The 14,942-nt window shown below is 34.2% G+C and overlaps 1 protein-coding gene across 2 annotated transcripts in view; it reads right to left on the minus strand.

The window, feature by feature from the left end:
* Position 1: 1 nt before the first annotated feature.
* The window catches only part of camk1a (calcium/calmodulin-dependent protein kinase Ia), a 30,104-nt gene continuing 15,163 nt past the window's right edge, over positions 2-14,942 (minus strand). For both annotated transcript variants that reach the window (XM_051898228.1, XM_051898229.1), the window contains exons 3-12: positions 14,580-14,711; positions 10,857-10,931; positions 10,580-10,718; positions 8,832-8,958; positions 8,509-8,584; positions 7,963-8,075; positions 7,582-7,660; positions 7,393-7,480; positions 5,741-5,909; positions 2-4,100 (exon numbers count right to left, since the gene is read on the minus strand). In XM_051898228.1, coding sequence (XP_051754188.1) covers positions 4,009-4,100; positions 5,741-5,909; positions 7,393-7,480; positions 7,582-7,660; positions 7,963-8,075; positions 8,509-8,584; positions 8,832-8,958; positions 10,580-10,718; positions 10,857-10,931; positions 14,580-14,711 — 1,090 coding nt within the window. In that variant the 3' untranslated portion in view covers positions 2-4,008. The remainder of the gene's footprint in view (positions 4,101-5,740; positions 5,910-7,392; positions 7,481-7,581; positions 7,661-7,962; positions 8,076-8,508; positions 8,585-8,831; positions 8,959-10,579; positions 10,719-10,856; positions 10,932-14,579; positions 14,712-14,942) is intronic.

Below are 14,942 nucleotides of genomic sequence, written 5' to 3' on the forward strand. Positions count from 1 at the left end.
CTTTGCATAGCACTCTGATGTGAACTTTATTTGCATTGTACACAAAGATTTTACTGAACACACACAATGCATAGACAAGGAGTGTTTATTCATAACGTGCTACTACCTGTATATCTTTAAGGGTACAAATCATTGGCTCTTCGTAACTCCATCGATAACACATGATGCATTGCATCTATACATTTGTAGCTTTTACAAAAAAGATATACAATATATGTATACATCATCTTCATGTATAATACACATACTGTATTTGTGTCTCCTCTACACTTCCTGAACTTTCATGTGAAAATATAATTTAAAAAAAAAAAGGTCATAATTGATCAAGGAAGGAATTATCTACCAAAAACCCATGGTGTAGCTTTCTTTAGTACTTTTCAAAGCCAAAGTAATTCATAGATGACTTCTAAATGATATTTAATCAGCCCTTCTGAGGCAGTTTGCATAATTACCATAATTACTATAACTGATTGCTGAACTGCTCATTAGACTGATGCATTTTTATACTTATTAAATCACTTACAGCACTTGGGTTTTAAGCAGTTCTGTTCAGAGGTTTAAGAGGAACATGTCTCTAATATTAGGGTCCATTAGCAAAATAAATACAGTTCGGTCACACTTTATATTAGATGTCCTTAACTACTATGTACTTGCATCAAATAATAAGTACAATATACTTATTGTGCTCATTTTGTATTGCAAAACACTTTTGCTGCTATTGAGTTGGGATACGGGACAGGTTTGCAGTATGGTTAGTTTGGTGGTATGGGTAGGTTTAAGGTTGGGTTAAAGTGTAAGGGATGGGTCAAAAGTGTAATAATAGATGTAATTACATAAATTAATCACAGCTGTAATTACATGCAGGTATTTTTTAATATAAGTACAATGTAAAAACATTATTATTAATTTAAACGTTAATACACAGTAGTTAAAGAAAGACACCTAATATAAAGTGGGAGCCATTGATATTTTTAATTATTTTTATTATTGTTGGCTTCAAGTAAGTCATGTGCTCAAATTGGCACGTATATGATATACTGATGAACAAGATGATAAATGTTCTTGCATTGTTTTTGTTTCAATCCAGTTTGAAAGTAAGCCCAGTAATGAGTTCTGAATATAATGTTAAATATTTTTGTTTTAAAAACGTATATATTTCACAAAGAAAAAACAGAGTAAGTCAAGTGTCAATATCTTGTTCCCTCCGATTTCACAATGACATGACAGTAGTAGTCTGTCTCATTTTGCATTTAGCAAAAGATATGAATATGTATATTTTATATTTTGATCATCGCTCTTGTAAACATATTTTTACGAGGTCATGCAAACATTAGACGTCTTCTGCACACGAGAACAGTGCAGATTATGGCCAGCGACCCAAACAAAAGAATCTTAACCAATCAGCTCACACAACATGCACCGTGAAAAACTGATAATCATGGACAGATAAATCATTTTGGTTACAAACTTAATCAGTGTCACGAAAAAGAGTAGTTAATCCACAGCTGTTCCAAAACCTTCCAAGGCAGCATCCTAATTTAAATATAATCTCATAAGTCACTGATTTGAAGCAACAAATAGAGTCTGTGAAGCGCATACAAAACAACTCACAATTGATAGAAGTTTGACGCCAGCATGTTGCTAAGCTAACAGTGCAATACTTTTTAAAAAGCATAAAGGCCTGTTCACACCATAAACAATAACTATAAACATATCTTTAATGATGAACTATATTAGCGTCCACAGCGGACAATATTGTTGTTTATTCTAAGCGAACACTGCAGTTTTGTCATCTGCCTCTTTAAATGCTCGAGCTCTTTAAAGCATTGTGGATTCTGATTGGCTATTTTTATCGTTCATCAGCTGGAAAAAATAATTCTGAAAGTGATTCCAATGATATTGTTTTTCTGTGCCGTTATTGTTATAGTTGTGGTGTGGACTCAGCTATTCTGTTATATTTAGAGCGATTTTTAGAACCATCTTTATCGTTATCGTCCTTGGTGTGAACAGGCCATAAATCTAGATAGTTTTCGCAAATATTGGGTAAAATAGTCAGTACCATCTAACAGAAATATAGGAATATTTTGCTAATATTCCCATTAAGTTATGAAAACGTTATTTTGAATGTTTTCTCTAACGTTCATTTTTTTTTGGTTTAATGAACGTTAGAGAAAACATTAAGGGAATGTTTTCTCTATTTTATCATTTTGCAAGTATTATGGGAACGTTACTTTTGAATGTTCTCTGAACCATCTGAAAAAAATGTAGTAGCGTTTAGGAAACATTAGACTAACGTCTAACTAAAATATTTCAGAAAAATGTTCCAAAATGAATGACATATAAAATAACATTTTTGTGCTAATGTTTTGATAATATTATTAAAGACTGATAACTTTAAATGAACATTTTATTAACGTTAAGAATTCATCATAACTTTAAAAGAATCTTACCAGAATGCCCTGTTGTCCTGTTAGATGGGTATTTTTATTGATACTTTTTGGTTTTTAATAAAATATATTTACTGAACTTGTTGCACTGCATTATGAGTTTGCCTTCTTCGCAAAGATTTTTTTGTCCAAAATGAGGTGTCTTAAAAGGCAGCATAATTTTGTACCAAGAGTGTGTATCTGATGCATCTTCACTAGGTTTTGAAATAGAGCTACAGACTACTTTTGCCCCATAAAGTATAAAACTGGAAATTAAATGTGTAAAAAGCATCTGTATTGTGGCTCAAATCTTTTAACCCCATCACGATTAACCACTGTTCTGTCCACATGCTTCATATGAAGGTTTATACCCACAACGACATCATGTGATATCCATTTGAGCTTGGAAATACTCCTGCTCTGACTCCAATATGCAGTTTTGTACCACCAGTTTGCACTACAGAGCCAGTCTGAACCAGATCACAAAGTCAACGACATGGACATCTCTACCAAATAGACTTTATAAATCAAAACCACAATGGAATTAAGCCGTGAAAATATGGAAGCTTGTTTCCGCCAATGAATAATAAATAAAAAAACATAACTGTGACTTTTTATCTCACAATTCTGACTTTTTTTTCTCGCAATTGTGACTTTACATATCCCAATTGTGAGATAGAAACTCGCACTTGCAAGTTATAAAGTCTGAATTGTGAAATATAAACTCTAAGAAATGAAGTCACAAGACTTTTTTTTTTCCGCAATTGCAAGTTTATATCTCCCAATTCTGACTTTTTTCTCACGACTTTATATCTCGCAATTCTGACTTTTTGTCAAAATTTCGCAATTTTTTTTCTTGCAAAATTGGGAGATGTAAAAAAAGTTAGAATTGTTAGCTGCCTTTCAGAATTTTTCAGAATTAGACTTTAGAACTCACAATTGCAAGTATATATATCTCACAATTCTGACTTTTTTTCTTGCAATTGCGCACATTTTTTCCCCAGAATTATGATGTAAACTTGCAATTGTGAGGAAAAAAAGTCTAAATTGTGAGATAAAAAGTTGCAATACCTTTTGTATTTTTTTATTCCGTGGCGGAAAAAAGCATCCATATGAAAATGTATCAATGATGATATGACTTTATCTTGTTTCCTCATGATTTTATAGCCTGAGCAAGTGGGGCTTATTAAGACATTAATAATTATTAAGACATTGTATAACTAGTGGCTTTCCAAGAAAGTCCAAATTGCTACAGGGTACAGACCTGAACGTTTCCTTAAAAAAAAAAAAAAATTAAATTTTTAAAAATTAAACCTTACATAAATATACAACTTAAACACGTTTTTGTCTTTGGTTGGGGTACAGAAATATTAATCAGACAAAATTAAATAATGGTTAAAATAGAGGAGTTACATATCTGTCAATGATATACCCAAGTCTGAATGTCTGGAACAATCACGCTCTCCTCTCATGTCCCACCAGCAGCACTAGTGCATGTTACCAGGAAAGCTCTGTGTTCCGGGTCAGACTGGAACGGTAGACGTGCATGTGTGGGTTCCACTGGGTTCTTCAGAGTTCCGCTTCAGATCCTGCTGGTCGGTCGGCAGCAGTAAGCACAGCTTCTAAGACTATCCCGGTCAGCACTGCCTCGACGGCCGTCCGCACTGGGGGAACCTAAACATAAAAGTTATGAAAAAATTACTAGCAAAAGAATCTTATGGTATATAAAATTGCATTTAGCCAAGTCTTGTTATTGTTTACTATTAAAACTATTAACCTTCTGGTGCTGCTCACGTGGCAGTCAAAAATTACCCAATTTTTTTTTTTTTTAATTTCAATACAATTATTTTCCAAAACATATTTTAATCTAAAACTGTGAGCAAATCAAAGCCATAAATCTAAACAAGTTGTGCTCCAAATTTGAGGTTGATATCTCAAAAAATTAGCTTTCAGTAGGATTTTGTTTGGGCGCAGTACCAAATGTTTCCACTAGTTCCCATTCATTTCTAATGCAGTCATTTTTGACCACGAACAGTACAAGTGTGACTACTTTTTTCAGGACCATTTAACCTTTTCAAATCATGTCCATGATTTTTTTTTTTCATGTGTGTTAAAGGGTTAGTTCACCCAAAAATGAAAATTCTGTCATTAATTAATCACCCTCGTGTAGTTTTACACCCGTAAGACCTTCAATCATCTTCTAAACACAAATTAAGATATTTTTGTTTAAATCCGATGGCTCCGTGAGGCCTACATAGGGAGCAATGACATTTCCTCTCTCAAGATCCATAAAGGTATCATCGGCCATCACTAAATAATTCGTTATTTTGTTTTTTTTGGCGCACCAAAAATATTCTTGTCGCTTTATAATATTAATATTGAACCACTGTACTCACATGAACTGATTTAAATATGTTTTTAGTACCTTTATGGATTTTGAGAGAGGAAACATCATTGCTCCCTATGTAGGCCTCACAGAGCCATCGGATTTAAACAAAAATATCTCAATTTGCGTTCCGAAGATTAACGAAGGTCTTATGGGTGTGGAACGGCATGAGCGTGAGTAATAAATGACAGAATTTTCATTTTTGGGTGAACTAACCCTTTAACATAGCAAGTGCCAAAACCAATTTCATACCATTTCGAAGAAGTAAAAAATTCTAAAAAAACAAAACGTAAAATGTTTTGGTCAAAAATGGCCAAACAGCACCAGAGGGTTTGTTAAATGTTGTAAATTTTAACCGGATAATGGAAAAGTATTCTAAAAATACATTATACAAATCTAAATAATTCGTTATTCGCCTTCATTCCCATAGTACCTATATTAAATATCATGCAACATAAATTGCTTGGCTTCATTGCTGTCATTAGTTGTGCCAACCATCTCCGAAACTAGTCATCTTCAAGCTACTGAGAGTTAAATGAGCATTTTCTCATTTTGCTCGTAACAACTCGCCCTCCCCGACTCATCTCTGGTGAAGCGCGCAGTGTGATGTACTACGTAAAAAAGACGTACATAACACAGTGAATTGTTACACAGCCTAAAAGCATATATTTTTCGATCAGATTTAAGACCTTGTCTTAAAATTTAACGCCTAGAAAAAAAAACAAAAACAAAAAAACAACAACAGATATTTAAGACTTTTCAACGGCCTTTAACGGCCTTACTTTCAGATTTTTTCAGGAGAGATTTCAGATTTTAAGACTTTTTAATGCCCCACAGGAACCCTGTACTACAATTGGGATGCAATAAGTCCTGCATTATTTAGGATAGATTTTATCCGACTTTCATTCGAGAATGATCTCAGACTTACTGCTCTCCTGTTCCTCCTCTTCCTCCTCCTCCTGGTCGAGCTCTTTGGCAGGGAGGAGCAGGTGTCTGTGGTAGGGGCTGGTGCTGGTGATTTGGCTTGGCCCCTCTAGGCTGGTGCTCAGCTGCAGTCTTCGCATGTGTCTAACCACTGCTGTCGCGTTGAAAGCTTGCTACAAGGACAAGAACAAGCAATAACGTGCCTCTAAAATATGTTTACAAACTTAGAACATTTGTGAGATTAATGAGAACAAAACTTCACTAAACTTGATTATAAAATGCATCATGTCTCATGTAATGTGTTTCAATCTCAAAGACGTCAATAAAACAGCTTGTAAACAATGTCACGTAACATTACATTTACCTCAGGGAAACCATTCAATGTCCATAGCTTGATAGTTAGCTACAAAAATTAACTCCAGTGAGGAGCATTTTGCTAAATATATGCAGTATATTACATTTAATAATATTTTTACTTAACGTGTTCTTCAATATTTAATAGGAATATATGTTTGAATACATCCATCGTGAAAGCTTTTATGACAGCCACCATATAATTGTTTATATTTCAAAAAACGAATTGAAGAAGAAACATTATGTCATTAAAAAGTTATTATTATAACTAGGCGTGGGTGCTATATATTTTTTACCAGAAGAAATTTGTCAGCCGGTAGAGATTTTGGACTATCGTCTCTATTGCGGTTACGCAATTATGTGACGTTGCCGTCCTGCGCCGTCACAAAAGCTTATCAGTTGCACCCGCTTTTAAGCATTGCTGTTTAAAAACAAGTGATTTTAATCTGTTGAAATGCAATAAGCAGCGAAAGAGAACTATTTTACTATATGTGCACGGTGTCTGAGAAATGGTTTCTGAGCTTCACACATGAAGCTTCTGCTCATAAAGCGTGTGAGTACTGAACTGAGTTCTTTTTGCCTTCTATTTGGGCTTGAACAATCAAATACACACACTTATGTGTCAAAATACCTGTCTTTGCGAGTATCCTAGTAAACACCGTCTTAAATGAATGTAAACAGTTGAAAAGGAAAACGCATGTGTATCAGTATATTGGATCCATGCATTCAGTCTTAAAGTGACAGCAGCCTAATAACAGCAGCAGGTCTGTGTCATTAAAGTTAATCAAACAACAAAAGAGAAAGAAAATCACTCACTGCTCTTGAATGAATCATTTTTGTAACTTTAATAAGAATACATTTATATTAATTTATACAGTGAAGTTTAATTTACACAGATTTGCCCACCCCTAATTCTAACATTATTATTATTATAAAAACTGTTTGTATACAAACCTGTAATATTATAGCAATGCAACAACTGATGGGGCTCCCTGTATAATTTACAGCATTAGTTGAGAGATTTTTTTTTCCAGACATGTACTATACCTGATATATATCCACATGAATCAATATCGAATTGAACTGAATCAAAATGCAAGCTTGTGAATCGAAATCGAATCAAATCATGAAATTGTGTCAATGCCCAGCCCTAATATATATTCTATATATAAAATATTATACTAAAATAGCCCAGGTTTTTAGCAAGTTATTCCTGGCAAGCCTAATTCGAAGAACATCACCCAGATCTGTTGGGCTGGAAATGCAAAATGTGAAAAATTGATGATGTGGTGGGATTCTCACCTTCCATTTACTTTTGGCAAAGTTCTTCTTGATCTGAGCGCTGACAGACTCATGAATGTTCCTATCAAGAGCTGTGTCTCCAGAAATCCTTCAAAAGTAGAGATGGGGGTGGATTACTAAAGCAATTTTGGTGAAAAGAGGACCGATATAGTCGAAACATGCAGAACACTTATTTTTAGGTAATCCTACCATGGATGCTGTAAAGCCAGCTCACATGTGTATCTCCGAGACGGATCTTTCTCCATCAAGTGATTGATGAAATCCTTGGCTGGGATGGAATGTGATCGACAATATGTTGTCAAACAATATTCAAGCATCAAGTAAATAAAAATGGCCAGAATAGAGCTCAACAGTAGTTTCAAGAAGTTCCTTCACTTTAGCTTCACTGTCTGCACTTCTATTGGTAGATGCTGCATCATGTCTCATTGCATGAAAACAAACTCAGCTCAACACTGTTGCATCACTAATGGTATTTTTACTTCTAAAAACCTGCTGTTGAGCTCTATAGGTTCACATCAGAGCATCTCAAGATAATGGTACTGAATTATGATTACAATTACATAGAACTACCTGAGTCAGAGATGTCATCCCAGTATGGTGAGTCAAACTCATACTCTGCTTTGAGAATCTGCTCAAACAGCTTGGCATCGTTTTCATCGTAAAATGGAGGGTAGCCACATAAGCTGCAAAAGACAAAGCTTTGTAATAAAGCTGACTGAAAATGTGCTTATTATTTGGCTTAAATATTAATTTTGTTGATTCATTACACATATCTGACAACAAAATGGCATGGATGAATAAATAAATAAATAAATAAGTTAATGAGGACTAACAAATGATACTAATAATTAAATAAATTACATAAATATATTCGTAAATTTAAAAAAATCGACCATAAATAAATGAATAAAATAAATATGTTGATTCATTACAAATATCTGATTCTAAAATGGAATCAATTAATAAATAAATAAATGAGGACTGACAATAAATACAAATAATTAAATAAATTACATAAATAAAATTCATTAAATAATTATAAAATTGACAATAAATAAATTAAAAAAACAAACACTCAAAAAAAAAAAAAAAAAAAATACATCAAGAAATACTTACAGAATATAAGAAATCACTCCTATGGACCAACAGTCTACAGCTTTACTGTATGGTTTCTGTGCCAAGACCTCTGGAGCTGAATGAAAGAGCAAGAGAGAAAGAGAGAGAGAGATGCTTTCAGTGTTCCTTTTGTCTGTTTCGCTCACTTTCCTTGTGAGCTTTGTACAGAACGAGGGCAGCATCAAAAAGGCAGTTTAAAAATGTTAACACTTGACTGTGCAGCATTTCAAATGACTGAGAGCCTCTAAAAACAGACATATTACCTTGCTAAAGATAGTAAGATAAGACTGAAAAGGACAGAAAAAAATAGCCCTCATTCATACCAACGTATCCAGGTGTCCCACAGGCAGTTGACATCACACTTCCCGAGTCCTCGATCTTAGACAGGCCAAAGTCACTGATCATGATATTGGAGTCCTCCTCCATACTGTAGTACAACAGATTCTCTGGCTGCACAGAAAGAGAATGAATTCATCTGTGCTGAGCATAATTTCCTTTGAATCACATTAAATCAAGTCATATCTTGCTACATTTAATGCACAGCCATTGGTTAACTTCTTTTCATAACACTGTGTCCTAATCAGATGTGACAAGCGATGAATCACATATCTTCCATGTTGAATGTGCAATGTAAAGTACTGTTCAGAAGTTTGGGGTCAGTCATTTTTAAAAAGAAATTAATACTTTTATTCAGCAAGGAAGTGACAGTAAAGACTTTTATAATGTTACAAAACATTCTATTTAATATCTATTCTATATAAACTTTCTATTTAGGGCTTGACATTAACTTTTTTGCCCACCAGCCACTGTGGCTAGTGGTTTTCCAAAGTTACTATTTTCACTGGCCACAATTTTAACATGGATACCATGGGGAAAAACTACCATATAGATATTTTTATTATTATCTCATAATTTGGAGCAGGTATATTAGGCTGCTGTCACTTTAAGACCTATTTTGTGTGTATTTGACTGTTTATACGCAATAAGCAGCTAAAAAGAACTCAATTTAGTACTGAGAGGTGGCTTTATGTGTGCGCAGTTTTGGCTGCAGGATTGAGTAAAATTATACACAATACACGCAAAGCAAACAGTGAAATTCAAGCCCTGTAACACCAACAATATTCATACAGAGCAATTGAAACAAGTGAGTGAGGGGAGGCGGGTTTGTGTGTCAACTTGCTGTCAGAGAGATAAGAGAGCGAGAAAGCGCAGATGGTATCATGTATCTATTCTGTTGAAAATGAGTTTTAGAAGCATTTCAGATATTTCAGTATCGATATGTATGGAAAAATCTATATTTTTGAAAACTACATTGCAAAAAATGCATCACAGTTTTCACTAAAATATTAAGCAGCACAACTGTTTTCAACATTGATAATAGTAAGAAATGTTTCTTGAGAACCAAATCAGCATATTATAATGATTTCTGAAGGATCATGTGACACTGAATACTGGAGTAGTGTTACATATATTAAAATAGAAAACAATTATTTTAAATTGTAATAATATCTCACAACATTACTGTTTTTACTGTATTTTTGATCAAATAATTGCAGCTTTGTTGAGCTGTATTAATAATCTTACTGACCCCAAGCTTTTGAAAGGTAGTGTACATATTGTCATATTTTCTTGACTGGCAAAAGTTTAAAAAAATCTTAAAAATACAAAAGTTTTTATTTAAGAGATGGTAACTGAACACAAGAATGTGGCGTATTACAGTTTAAAACGTTTATTTTGGCATAATGTGTACTGTTTTGTTATACTATTTAGTAAAATAATGCACTAAAGGTAAGAAATACACTAGTATACCATTCTGAACACAGCCTATTTCTGTCATGCTGTTCAGCATTAGCATTGCCTACTGTTAAAATCTCATTGGTCTGAACTTCTGTTCCACACAGCTGAATATTAAACATTAAATACTTTCTAATTGGCAGTGATTTTGTCCCTTTGTGGCAGCATTTGGCTTCCAGCGAGGACAGAAAAAGTATTGCATGCTGAATAATTTGTCACATTACGCCTGGTTAGAAAGCCAGAGTATGATTATAGGGAAAGAATATGTAAGCATTACCTTCAGGTCTCTGTGCACAATGCCCATATCATGCAGATACTTCACCGCATCTAAAATCTGACGAATGAGTTTGCTGGCATCTCTCTCTGTGTAGAAGCCCTTTTCAACAATCCTGTCAAAAAGCTCTCCCCCTGATACACTGTGAAGACCCACACAAACAAACTACAATTAGCACCTCCACTATAATGACATAAGCATCCAAGACACTGCAAACTAAACAAATATCAGCCAGTATCTATGGTTGGTGTAATCTTGAGTGGGGAGATTGTAAACTCACAGCTGCATGACCAGATACAAATGTGACTGACTCTCGAAGATGTCTTCCAGTGAAACAATATTCTCATGTTTTATTCTGAAAAGAAAAAAAAGACAGCAATTAACGGACAGTAAAATGACTGAAGATCCTAAAATGATCCTAAAAAGAATAGCAATAGATGCTATTTACACTAAGTGCATAGCAATAAATGCTATTTAGACTAAGTGTAAATAACAACTAGATTCTATTTACACTAAGTGAAAATAGCATATTTTCTTAGCGATAGATGCTACACTGTAAAAAATTATCTTCATGATTTGTTATCACATTTTTTCTTTTGTCAAATCAAAATATTTAGAGTTTCTGTTGATTAAACCAATCGCCTTCATTCTATTAACTCAATCGTTAATTTACATGAACTCAAATTTTTAAGGCAACCAGGTAACTTACTTTTTTAAGTTAAACCAACAATTTTTTTACAGTGTATTTACACTAAGTACAAATATCGACAGCTGCTATTTACACTAAGTGAAAATAGCGATAGATTCTATTTACACTATGTAAAAATAGCAGTATTTTCTTTGCAATAGGTGTAAATAGTAGTTAGATCCTATTTATACTTATAAATAGTGGCAGATACTCTTTGCTTCTCAGTGTTGATGTACATTAACAGGATGCAATAATAACATACAATGTAAATGATTATATTTATTAAAATTATTAAATGGATGCCACCTTATTGGGACAATAAAGCCCTCCATACACCTACCCCTAACCGATCAACACTTTATTATTACACACACGTTAGACCCTTAATTTCAATTTTTCAAATATTTTCTTCACTTTTATTGAAAATAAATGCCTTTCCTAACTGATATGAGATGGAAAAAGGGAGTAGAGTGAGTTCGGCAAAAGGTGGTGTAAATAGTGGAAATGTCTGTCATTAAGTACTCACTTCATGTCGTTCCAAACCCGTAAGACTTTCGTTCATCTTCGGAACACAAATTAAGATATTTTTGAAGAAATCCAAGAGTTTTTTTTATCCTCAATAGAAAGCAACGAAATTACCACATTCAAGGTCAAGAAAAGTAGTAAAAACATTGTTAAAATAGTCACTGTGACTACAGTGGTTCAACCTTAATGTTATGAAGCAACGAGAATACTTTTTGTGCGCAAAAACAAAACAAAAATAATGACTTTATTCAACAGATTCAACTCTCCCCTCTCGCTGTAGCACTTCCAGGTTCTACTTCAGAACGCCAACTCAGTATGGGCTGACGCTGTTCATGTGAGCAGCATGACGCATGTGTGTAATACTGACGTAGGAGCCGGCCAATAATGAGCAGGTGTTTGGACGTAAACACAGAAACGCTGAACTGCGCCAACTGTGTACGAGTCTGACAGAGGAGAGAGGAAATTTTTGAATTAAGTCGTTTTTTTGTTTTGTTTTGTTTTTGCGCACAAAAAGTATTCTTGTCACTTCATAACATTAAGGTTGAACCACTGTAGTCACATTGACTATTTTAATGATGTCTTTAATACCTTGCTGGACCTTGAATAATGGTAATTATGTTGCTTTCTATGGGGGATGAAAAAAAACCTTTGATTCTTAATTTGTGTTCTGAAGATGAACAAAGGTCTTACAGGTGTGGAATGACATGAGAGTGAGTAATTAATGACACTCCGATTATTTATTGCTCTAAAGATCTTTTTATGCTCTATTCATGATGGCTTTCCTTCCGTCTCCCCTATTTTTATTGCATTTTTGCACTTGTTTCTTTTATGAAGCCACACCGACCATACTCTAATCATACATTTATAATATTCTGCTCCATCCCCATTTGACTTACACTTCCGTTTGATTACAGTTTTTCACACCAATGGTGGAATTCTCTCTCTCTCTTTTAATTCTATTCGTATTCCTCCTCTTTGGTCCCTCTCCTTCACAATACTGCTGTGGGGAACCTCCATACCATATCAGCCTCTGTGTGTGCTGTTGCCCTGGCAACAGAGACACTAAAAATAGGACTATCTCCAGTACTCTTGACATTTCCGGTGCACACTTCTACAATTTCTAAAGCTATAGCACATTTTTATGGCACATATAGCGTTTACAAGAGCTTTTCTTCTCTCAAAGAGCAATCTGGCTCTTAAGAGGAAAAGGAAGAGACCTTTCAGCATCTCGACTGCCACTTATCCTTAACACTACCTCACAAAGAGTCAAGCTCTCGGCAGCATTCGTCCTATATCTCCAGACAAATCATGACATGGTTTTGCTTGCTCTCAAACAGTGCTGACATCTGTTATTGACCCCAAATTGTAAAAGTATGCTACAGACTACAGGTTTCCTCCATTTGGCTTTCTTCATATGCTAAATATATCCCATAGGGCTGGGTAAAAAGCTACTAGTTTCTCGATTTTAATTTATTCTCATTTTGAATTCAAAATGAGAATCAATTAAAATATTGATTCTTAAAGGGATAGTTTACCCAAAATTTACCCCAAAATTAATTAATTCTGTCATCATTAATTCTGACCCCATTGACTTCCATAGTTTGGAAAAAAACTACTATTTAATTCAGTGGGGCCCATCAACTGTTTAGTTAACAACATTCTTCAAAATATCTTCTTTTGTGTTCAACAGAAGAAAAAAATTCATACAGGTTTGAAACAACTTGAGGGTGAGGAAATGATGACAGAATTAAAATTTTTGGGTGAATTATCCCTTTAAATCCCAAGAATTGATCTTTCAGTCAATGCTGTTTTCAGTTGATGAATAAACAAAACTTTGTAGCACGCCTCCCATCTAATAAATCACAATAAGCTTTGTGCTTTGTTACTTTTGATATGAAACAACGTCTCAGCTTTCAAATTCTGTCAATTTTATTCCGAAATTCAAACAATAAATACCGTTTTGGCGCTTTTTAATGTAGCGCCTACATTTCAAGCGAAGTGGTGAACTGATGATCACTTCCACTTTATTGCTAGTTACAGCACATGAATGAACATAAGAAGGTATGGTGAAAGATACAGTACAACTTACCGAAATCCATGTAAACGCTCAATCAGTGTTTCAACCATGGAAACACGTCAATAAAATTGTAAACAATGTCACGTCAAGTTACATTTACTTCGGAAAACCCATTCAATGTTCAAAAACTCATTAGTCAGCTAGAAAAATAAACTTGAAGAGGAGCATTTTGGTGAATATATGTACTATATTGCATATTCATTGTTATTCTTTACCTGTTCTTCAATATTTAATGTATGTTTGAATAAATCCATCATGTTTTTATGTCAGCCACCATTTAAATGTTTATATTAAAAAAAACAAATTGAAACCTATTTGTCAATAAAAATGTATTATTATAATATTATTATTATAAAAACTTCCTTATGTGTAATTTAAATGTAAGTATAGCCTACAAATCAGTTAATTGTTACCTTTATTATTATTAATATTATAATGATGTGTAGAATGCTGTATAGTTTACAGCATTAGTTGAGAGATTTTCTTTTTGCCTTGTACTGTACCTGATAGGCCCCAATTAATCGATATCGAATCAAATTGAGTCGAATTGAACAGCAAGCTTGTGAATCGAATCGAATCATGAAATTTGTGTCAATGCCGAGCCCTCCCATATAAAAAAAGATTAACAGCTTAAACCAGTCTAAGGCTAAGATGGTTTTGCCAGTTTAGACTGTTTTTTTAATGCAGTAGTTCATGAGAGAGTCAGTTCTGACCTGTGTAACACAGCAATCTCATTCTCAATGCTGTTCTCCTTTCCCTCCAGTGCTTTCTTAGGGATGCATTTAATGGCCACAAGTCGCTGAGTCTTCTTCTCCTCAGCCAGGAATACCTCAGAGAACGCCCCTCTGGAGAAAAGGAAAGATGGAGTTAGTGCTGTTAGACATTTAACTTTCTCCATTGGACCCTTAAGTTTTTATACATTGACTTGAGAGTACAGAGAGTAGATAAACCAATATATCGGCCAGGGCTGCATTTCCCATAAATAAATGCACCAATGGTCTCTATGATCTACTTACGCTTAGAATGCTTTTGATAAACGCAGCTTAGGCTGATTAACTGACCAATATTTGGCCATT

The sequence above is a fragment of the Ctenopharyngodon idella genome, chromosome 6 (assembly GCF_019924925.1).
Source record: "Ctenopharyngodon idella isolate HZGC_01 chromosome 6, HZGC01, whole genome shotgun sequence".
NCBI classification, from domain to species: domain Eukaryota; kingdom Metazoa; phylum Chordata; class Actinopteri; order Cypriniformes; family Xenocyprididae; genus Ctenopharyngodon; species Ctenopharyngodon idella.